The sequence below is a fragment of the Rhincodon typus genome, unplaced genomic scaffold (genome assembly GCF_021869965.1).
Source record: "Rhincodon typus isolate 14 unplaced genomic scaffold, sRhiTyp1.1 hic_rhity00002555, whole genome shotgun sequence".
In the NCBI taxonomy this organism is placed as follows: domain Eukaryota; kingdom Metazoa; phylum Chordata; class Chondrichthyes; order Orectolobiformes; family Rhincodontidae; genus Rhincodon; species Rhincodon typus.
Genome location: NW_025968193.1, coordinates 8,109 through 17,730, shown reverse-complemented (window position 1 = coordinate 17,730; position 9,622 = coordinate 8,109). Strand labels below are relative to the sequence as shown.

At 41.3% G+C, this 9,622-nt stretch overlaps 2 protein-coding genes across 3 annotated transcripts in view; one reads left to right on the top strand and one right to left on the bottom strand.

Moving 5' to 3' along the window:
* Positions 1-873, bottom strand: part of LOC125481546 (TELO2-interacting protein 1 homolog) — a 6,514-nt gene extending 5,641 nt beyond the window's left edge. Inside the window, exon 1 of one of the 2 annotated variants that reach the window (XM_048593249.1) lies at positions 790-873. The gene's annotated coding sequence lies outside the window, so the exon portion shown is untranslated. Of the gene's footprint in view, positions 1-416; positions 614-789 lie in introns of those variants that run through there. The other variant, XM_048593248.1, reaches the window with a different exon arrangement.
* Positions 681-9,622, top strand: part of LOC125481545 (regulation of nuclear pre-mRNA domain-containing protein 1B-like) — a gene marked incomplete at its 3' end in the record, with an annotated part of 16,710 nt that continues 7,768 nt past the window's right edge. Inside the window, exons 1-2 of the mRNA XM_048593246.1 lie at positions 681-964; positions 7,997-8,126. Of these exons, the coding sequence (XP_048449203.1) occupies positions 814-964; positions 7,997-8,126 (281 nt within the window). The remainder of the gene's footprint in view (positions 965-7,996; positions 8,127-9,622) is intronic.

Sequence of the window (9,622 nt, the reverse complement as noted above, 5' to 3'; positions counted from 1 at the left end):
TGTGGATCCAGACTCCTCACTCTATTGCGTATCATAGCTGTGGATCCAGATTTCTCATTCATCAGTATCTGCTGATGTGGATACAGATTCCTCACTCTCCAATATACTATACACATAGATACAGACTCCTCGCTCTAATATACTATACACATAGATACAGACTCCTCGCTCTCCAATACTAGATAGGTATGGATAAAAACAGAACGAGCTGCGGACGCTGTAAAAGCTCAGCAGGTCTGGCAGCATCTGTGAAGAGAAATCAGGGTTAACGTTCTGAGGAAGGGTCACCGGACCCGAAACGTCAACTCTGATCTTTTTTCTTCGCAGATGCTACCAGGCCTGTTGAGCTTTTCCAGCAACTTCTGTTTCTGTTCTATAGGTGTGGATCCAGATTCCGTATTCTCCAATATACTAACATTTTGTCCAGTTCTGCTTTCTTGACGCTCAAGGGATGACCGACGATATTGCACATGCGCCAACTCCAATGGCGGGGGGGGCGGGTGCTAGTTTCTGCGCCTGCGCGTTAACGGCGGCCGCCCTGAGTCAGAAATTTCTGGATTGAATAACTGTTCAAAACCCAGCGATGAGCGGATACAGCAAACTGTTTGCGGAGATTCGCGCTGTCATTGTCCCGCGACTTGGCGCGGGCGGTCACGTGGCCGGGCCGGCGCTGCGACCTTTGACCCCGCCGGGAGGTTGGTGGGGTGAGAGGGCAGGCCGCCATTTTGCCGTGTTAGCTCCTGAGGGATCGATTGGGGCAGACAGCAGGATTGACCGATACATACTTACATAGAGAGAGAGAGAGAGAGAGATATGTCCTCCTTCTCCGAGTCCGCCCTCGAGAAGAAGCTCGCTGAGCTGAGTAACTCACAGCAGAGTGTGCAGACCCTCTCTCTGTGGCTCATCCATCATCGGAAACACGCAGGGATCATCGTGCACGTCTGGCACCGGGAGCTGAAGCGAGGTGAGCGGCTGGCTCCCTCGAGCGGGTTTAGGCTGCTCAGTTGGACCTGTCCTTAGCCGGGGAAGGGAGGGCACTGCCGCTCTCACCTGCCCGCCTCTAGGCTTCAGCGCCTCCCGTGTCTGGAACGCTTCCAGTTTGAGCAGTGCATTACTCACGGAGAAAAGAGGATAAACGTTTGTGTTTATGTAGCGCTTCGGTACATGCTTAAAAAAAAAACCTTCACAGCGCATGAACCCCCTTTTGAAGTTTCGTTACCGCTGTAACGAAAGAAACAAGTGTTCACATTTCTCCTGCAAGCAGCTTTTGGATGATAATTGAGGGCTAACTACTGACTTTCTCCAGAGAGTTTCTCCATTACCCTTGGGTTCAGTTTAAAGTTTCATCCTAAAATGACAACTTTGACACTCCATTACATCCCTTAGTAATACACTGGTGTGACCGCCTGTGTGCTACAGTCACTGATTGGCTATGGGACCACAGATATCTCTCTCGGATGAGATTGCTGTTGAGCCATACTTGACGCCTTTGTGAAGGGCGTAGGACCAAAATGTATGTTACGTTCATTGATCAAGTTATTCCTTAATTCACGAAAAAGTGTCTAAAGCAGTTGTGTTAACCTCAGTGTTAAATGCCAGATGTTTTGTAGATTTGAAGGTTGTGATTTGAAACTGTGGTATGTTAGAAGATTAAGACTTTGGCACAGTTTCCTGTAGTTAAGCTAGAATGAGTATATTTCATATTGTTTGAAAGATTATTAGTATTTGATTGGGAAAGTGAAGTTTCTGTGTTAACATTGCTTCTAATTTTCCCCAGAATGGTTATGTTACATTAGTGGTAAACTTATTTAGACACTCTTACTATCTTTATTATTTTCACCATTTTTATATTTAATACACATAGCAATAAATGATTCAATCAATTTTGCATAAAAAACAGTGTTGAGTATAAGAAATGGGAGGAAAAGTGGGCCATTAGCTTACCATGGTGCTCTGCCATTTACTAAGATCATGGCTGATCCTTGGCCGCCATCCTGCATTCCTTCTTGATTCCTGCATCCCTCAGCATTTGAACATCTATTGAGCCTTGATTCAACACTGAATTTGATAGTTCTTTGGGGCACAGAATTTGAAAGGTTCACAACCTTCTGAATGGAGAAATTTCTCAGCTTGGCCTGAAATGACCATTACCTTTTACACTAAACTCAAGCTCTGATTCTGGACACTCTCATCCAGGCTAATAGAGCTCAGCTTTTACCGTCAAGCCCCCAAGTCCTGAATCTTCTAGCAATCAATCTATTGAACGAGTATCACACCGCTTCTAAAGCAATGATTTTGAAACTGATACAAGTAATCTTTTAATGATTAGTTCCTGTAAAGCATTAGGGACAGCAAATTCCCCATTTGAAAGGGTTATTTCTGTTGCATATTGAACTGCATTATTCCTCTCAGTTAAGTTGATTAATGTTCACACTATTTTCCAGCATTTCCAATAAGACTTTCGTAAAGAGGTAGGAGATAAAGTCCATAATTTTATTCTTTAAAATATGCAGTCGCTATAAAACGCCAAACCATTGTTTCCACCTTCTTTTGGAATTTACATTATAGAACTTTTAGATGGTTGCATCACTATTCTGTCTCTTTCTTACTGTCCTACATGTGCTGTTCTTGTCCAATAATGGTCTTAGTTATTCTTTCAAGTCTTGTAATCTAATGACAGATTTGCCTGGCAGGGAGATAAAACACAGACATCCTTTTCCAGATTGCTGTATCTCTGATCTTGACCAGAGAAAATAATACATTTTGCTCAGCCTTTTTTTTTTTTTTTAAAAGAAAGGTACCCTGGGCACTTTGGAAATATAAAACTAATTACATTTTTAGAGATCTGTGCTAATAGGTTGGTTCACTGAAATAAAAGCAAAACAATACAGTTGCTGAAGGCCGAAAATAAAAGCAAAGCATTGGAGGAATTCAGGTCTGGCAGCATCTTTGGAAAGAGAAACAAAGATAACATTTGGAGTCCAATGTAATTCTTCTATGGAACGTTCTGAGGGAGAGTCATATCAGGCTCTGTCACCTTTGCTTCTCTCTTCACAGATGCTGTCAAACCTGCTGAGTTTAACCAGCACTTTCTGTTAATATTTTAGCCTGGATTACTCAATGGGATCTGTTTGTTTTCATTAACAACAGAAATATTCATATTTATTTCTTTGCATACATTGAAGTAAACTATAATTTGACAAGATGAAAGCAAAAGGTATGAAAGCAAAGTACAACTCAGTGAATTACTGCTAATACATTTAAGTTGCCTTTTGGTTGCATTGCACATCTGCTTGTGTGACTTTTCCACATTTCCCTTTCTCCTTGTCTGTTTTGTGTGACTTTTCCATCCATCCTGAAAAGGAGTGAAGTGGTTTTTTTTCAATGAGGGTATGCAAGTCTGGAGAGTAGTATCTGGGAGGAAGAGGAATATGTTGTGATAGAAGGAACGTGAGTGAGTACTTTCTCTGCTTTCAGTTAACGGGGTAAGTTCAGTTACCAGTTGAGCAGCAGGTAGGCTTTCAGTGCTTTATTAATAGCAAGATTTATTCTCTATTCCTGGATCTTTGCATCATACTTTTGCTATGTTAGAACTAGCTAATACTTAGATGCAAGTTCATTTATTTTATGCCTCAGCAACTTTCTCCATTAAAGGATAGTTATGCCATTAACAATAGTTTGTACTCATTATGTTAAACTGGTGCACAGCAACATTTCAGCAACTCCTTCTGAAATTTTTTGTATGACTTTGTTAAAAAATATGGTTAGTTAAGTTAGCAAGAGGCTAAAAGCATGTGAAAATTTTTGACGTCCTGAAGAAATTGCAGAAGATAAAATTGTGTGAGGCAAAACATAGGTGAGTTAAAGCAGAAGCTTCTTTCTGCAGTATAGGTACGAAAAGTGAGAACAATTCCTGTTTGCAAATTATCTTTCCCTGTTTCGCTAGTATCAGATCTGAGATGAGCATTTCTTGAGTTGTGGTCATATATTTATTAGTTTAATTTTCTAAACCAGTGTAAAGTATTTTATTTAAATAGTTGTCTGGTTATACAGATGAGTGTTGGTGAAAAAAAGACTCATTTTGTTAAAAGTTTTTCATCTTGCACTCATCAGGGCATTTTGCAAGAATACCAATTCAAGGGAAAACCAATTTATATTGTATGAGGGGAGAATGCAGATAAGTTGCCAAGTGGACTCTAAGGAATGTGGTATATAGATTTCAGTGCTACTCTGATGGTGAGTATGTACATCATACGTCCCAAAATCTGGTACATTGTATCAACCACAATATCCCTTTGTTTGTTTGCAAGAAACGTGGTACTGACTGCACCCTACCAGCCTGTGTTTACAAAACTCAGTGCAGTGTTCAACGCTGATTCTGCAATTTGACAGCAATTGCTGGATAATCCTGAGTGTGCATAAAAGTAAGCTAGCAAACAATCTAGGATTGTTGGTCAGGCACACAGTGTGGCATACTTGTGTGTACAGGAAGCTTTGTACATTTATGCTTAAGGCCCTGCCTTTTACACACACAACATGCTGTGCCTGTTTTGACTCAACGCTCAACAAGATAGGTGACATTCTTTTGCTGGCTCATTTCTCAGGGTAATGCCTGACTAAGTGGAGTTAATCTCTCTGATTTAAAATTTAAATGAAGCTTGGCATTTGACTGTCATTATTAATCTCTACATTCGCCATGGAAATCTCTTAAGTCAATCCATGTCCAACATTTTCTTTAAAATGCCTTTTGTTCATTCATGGAACATGGAATTGCTGGCTGGTGAGCATTTGTTGCCCATCCTTAATTGCCTTTGAGAAGGTGGTAGTGAGCTGCCTTCTTGAACCGCTGCAGTTCATATCTGTGGGTTGATCTACAATGCAGTTAGAGAAGGAATTCCAGGATTTTGACCCAGCTACAGTGAAGGAATAGCAATATAATTCCAAGTCAGGATGGTGAGTGGCTTAGAGGGAAATTACAGGCGGTGGTGTTCCCACGTGTCTGCTGCCCTTGTTGCTTTAGATGGAAGTAGCTGTGGATTTGGAAGTGCTACCTCAGGACATTTGATGAATTTCTGCAGTGTATCTTGTAGATAGTACACAATGTTGCGACTGAGGTCAGAGAGGAGGGAGTGGATGTATGGGGATGTGGTGCCAATCAAGTGGGCTGCTTTGTCCTGGGTGGTGTCAAGCTTCTTGAGAACTGTTGGAGCTGCACTCATCTATCTACCCCTGACCTGGGCCTTGTAGGTGGTGGACAGGCTTTGGGGTGTCTGGAGATGAGTTACTTGGTGCAGTATTCCTAGCCTCTGACTTACTCTCGTAGTCACTGTTTTTATGTGGCGATTCCTGTTGAGTTTCTGATCAATGGTAACTCCAAGGATGTTGATAGTGGGCAATTCAGTGATGGTAACATTATTGAATGTCAAGGGGCAGTGGTTAGATTATCTCTTATGGGTGATGGTCATTGCCTGGTATTTGTGTGGCGTTATTGTTACTTACCACTTATCAGTCTAAGCCTGGATGTTATCTAAAACTTGTGGCATTTGAACATGGACTGCTTCAGTACCTGAGGAGTTACGAATGGTGCTGAACATTCTGCAGTCATTGGCGAACATCCCCACTTCTGACCTTATGATGGAGCGAAGATCGTTGATGAAGCAGCTGAAGATGGTTGGGCCTACGACACTAACTACACTGAGGAAGTCCTGAAGAGATGCCTTTTGGAGCTGAGATAACTGACCTTCAACAACACGACCATCTTCCTATGGGCCAGGTATGACTCCAACTAGCAGAGAGTTAGTCTCCTGATACCCATTGATTCCAGTTTTGCTCGGGCTCCTGGATGCCACACTCAATGAATGTGGCCTTAATGCCAAGGGCTATCACTCTTATCTCACGTCTGGAATTCAGCTTTTTTTGTCCATGTTTGAACCAAGGTCGTAGTGAGGTCAGGAGCTGAGTGTCCCTGGTGGAGTCTGAACTGGGGGTCACTGAGTGGGTTATTGCTAGGCAAGTGCTGCTCGACAGCACTGTTAATTACATTTTCCATCACTTTATTGATTGATAGAAGACTGGAGCAGTAATTGGTTGGGTTGGATTTGTCCTGCTTTTTGAGTACAGAACATGCCTGGACAATTTTCCATATTGTTGGGTAGATGCCTGTGTTGTAACTGCACTGGGCAAGCTTCCTAAAGGAGTGGCAAGTTCTGGAGCACAAGTCTTCAGTACTTTTGCTCGAATGTTGTCAGGGCCCATCGTCTTTGCAGTATCCCATGCTTTCATTGTTTCTTGATATCACGTGGAGTGAATCAAATTGGCTGAAGATTAGAATTTGTGATGGTGGAGACAATGATGGATCTTCTACTCAGCAGTTCTAGTTGAAGATTGCTACGAATGCTTAAGCCTTAACTTTTGCACTTAAGAGGATGGGGATATTTGTGGAGCCGCCTCCTCCAGTGCGTTGTTTAATTGTCCACCGACATTCACAACTGGATGTGGCAGAACTTAGATCTGATCGGTTGGTTGTGCCATTGCTTACCTCTGTCTATCACTTGCTGCTTATGTTGTTTTGGCATGCAAATGGCCCTCTTTGGTGGCTTCGTCAGGTTGACATATCATTTTTAGGTATACCTAGTGCTGCGCCTGTCACGCACTGTGCATTGAACTAAAGTTGATTCCCTAGGTTGATGGTAGTGTTTGGGTATGGGACATGCCAGGCCGTGAATTTTGCTGCTTTTGATGCCAGGTCTTGAGTTGCTAGATCTATTCGAAATCTCTCCCATTTCGCATGGTGATAGTGCTACAAACACGATGGAGGTTGTTCTCAATGTGAAAGCAGGACTTTGTCTCAACAAGGACTGTGTGGTTGTCACTGTCTTAGCAATACTGTCATAGACAGGTGCATCTGCAGATCGCAGATTGGTAAGGATGAGGTCAAGTATGTTTTTCCCTCTTGTTTCAGAGATAGTAGGAACTGCAGATGCTGGAGAATCTGAGATAACAAGGTGTAGAGCTGGATGAGCACAGCAGGCCGAGCAGGAAAGCTGACGTTTCGGGCCTAGACCCTTCTTCAGAAACTTCTGTTGAGGACTCAGAGGACAACTCCCTCCCCGCTTTATACCACTGTGTCGCCATTTCTGCTGGCCTGTCTTGCCAGTGGGACCAAATATATCCAAGGATGGTGATGGTGGTGTCTGGGATATAGTCATACTTATGGAACATTGCATCACAGACAATGTCACACTGTCGCTTGACTAGTCTTTGAGACAGTTCTCCCAATTTCGGCACTACCCCCAGATGTTAGTAAGGAGGACTTTGCAGGGTCCACAGGGCTGTTTCTGCCATTGTCTTTTCCAGTACTTAAATTGATGCAAAGTGGTCCGTCCAGTTTCATTTCTTTTATGAGACTTTGTAGCGATTGCTACAATTCGTGGCTTGCTAGGCCATTTCAGAAGGTAATTAAGAGTCAACCACATTGCCTGTGGGTCTGGAGTCCCATGTAGGCTAGACCAGGTGAGGGTGGCACATGACTGAGTACGATGGGTTTTTACATCAATCAACAATTGTTTATGGGCATCAATAGATTCTTTATTCCAGTTTTTTAATTGAATTCCAACCAGGGACCAGAACGTTATTTGGGTTTCTAGATTCATGGTCTAGCAGTAAAACCACTAGGACATCATCTACCCTGCAGAATAATGGTGTTAAATTTCAGGGAAATTGACTCAATTGGAGGCTACATTTAAACAATTTTTATCTTCCAAATAGTACAAAAAATTTACCAATTAAAAGATCTTTACATGGTTTCAATCACCACCAACCCAAGCAATTTTTAAATCAGATTTGCAGTCACACATTTAATCCATAAAGATAATCACTCTGTGGTAAGTTATCTGCAGTTTGTGGTTTCTAATTGAAAACTCTTACCTGGTGTGCAGAAAGATTATATATCTGAATGTTTTTGTCATCATTAAGTACAACCTTTTTTATGTAACAGCTAAACCAAGCAGGAAATTGACTTTCATCTACCTGGCTAATGATGTCATTCAGAACAGTAAGAGGAAAGGTCCTGAATTCACCAAGGCTTTTGAGGGAGTTCTTGTGGATGCTTTTTCGCATGTTGCCAGGTACAGTATAAGTTGAGCTTTATTTTGCAATAATAACATGGATTGAGTATACTGTGCAATAGATGGGAAGTTCATTTGACTAATTTGTTGGTAATTAAATTTAGAAAGATGTTGACATTCATCCAGACTAGCGCATCAGTTATTGTATTTGATGTACTAAGATCTCACCTTATCAACCACACCTTTCACCTGAGGCATGGTGACCATCAGGTTAAATGACCACCAATCATCCCTCACTAATGAGCATGCAGCCCTAATGTCCTATGGGACAGTGACAACTTTGTTTGTCTTGCTATTGCTTACCTGTCTACAAAGGATCACAAATCAGATTAAGTATCCGATAGGAAGCTTTCTTCCTTTGCACCTTGGACAATACATGTGGAGTTCTATCAACACTGAAAGAAGATTTATATACTGTAGCTCTGTATATAGGACTTTTGTAAGGGAACAGAAAAGTAAAGACTCTGCATTATTGAATTGATGAATGGAATTTCAGAAGTATTAATGCGCTGCAAGGTATTAATGCGCTAATTTTATGATTGTGATGGAATGTGTCATTGTGTGCCTATTTTGGTTTTTGCATTCTACAACTAACTCCTACTGAATGTAAGGTAAGCACTCTTTTGTGAAGTGACCTTTCCTCAAAAGCTTTTGTTGCTTTCTCGAAAATCAAGTACGTATTCAAAACTATTTTGTCAACTTATAAGTAAGTATTAACAATAGTGATGAGTTATGTTTTGCTTTGTATATATGCCAGTGTGAAAAACATAAATTTGTCACAATGGGATCATATAAAAGATTATTGTTCAATGGATTTAGAAGTACTTTTGGATTCTGAAATTGGTGTCTCTATGCAAAAAAAAATCGAGGAAGGCGATCAAAAACATGTTAATAATTGTTAGTTGTATTGCACTGCCAATTGTAGAGTTTCTTCTAGCCTTGCTGAATCACTTGTGCTAGTTATGTGTATTTAAGTGCCACATGTTTGAGCAGAATAGAAAATCAATGGGTCACATCCAGCCTTTTGTGAGTGAGCAGTCTCACCTGACATTCTAATACTGGCATGTACAACCTGACAATAAAAATGGTATGAAAGCAGGACTGAAACCTGCCCAACTTTTCTGGCATCTTCCATTTATTAAGTATTCCTGTGGCATAATGGTACTGAATCTCAGTATGATAGTGACATTGAGTAGCTACTGACTAAATGTTAGTATAATACGTCAGTGACGCTGTTTGAGTGTCAACTGATGATTCCCAATGGCACTCTACCAGTATCTACTTTCAGTAATTAACCATTGCTAGTCTGCATGTGCATGAAAGCCATTTATTGTAGATCCACTTCAGAAAATTTAAAACATGCGCATCAATTTTCTGGCTTCACATTAGATCAGGTCCAAGAAGTCTCTGAGCTAGTAGAAACTGCAGATGATGGAGAATCTGAGATACCAAGGTGTAGAGCTGGATGAACACAGCAGGCCAAGCAGCATCAGAGA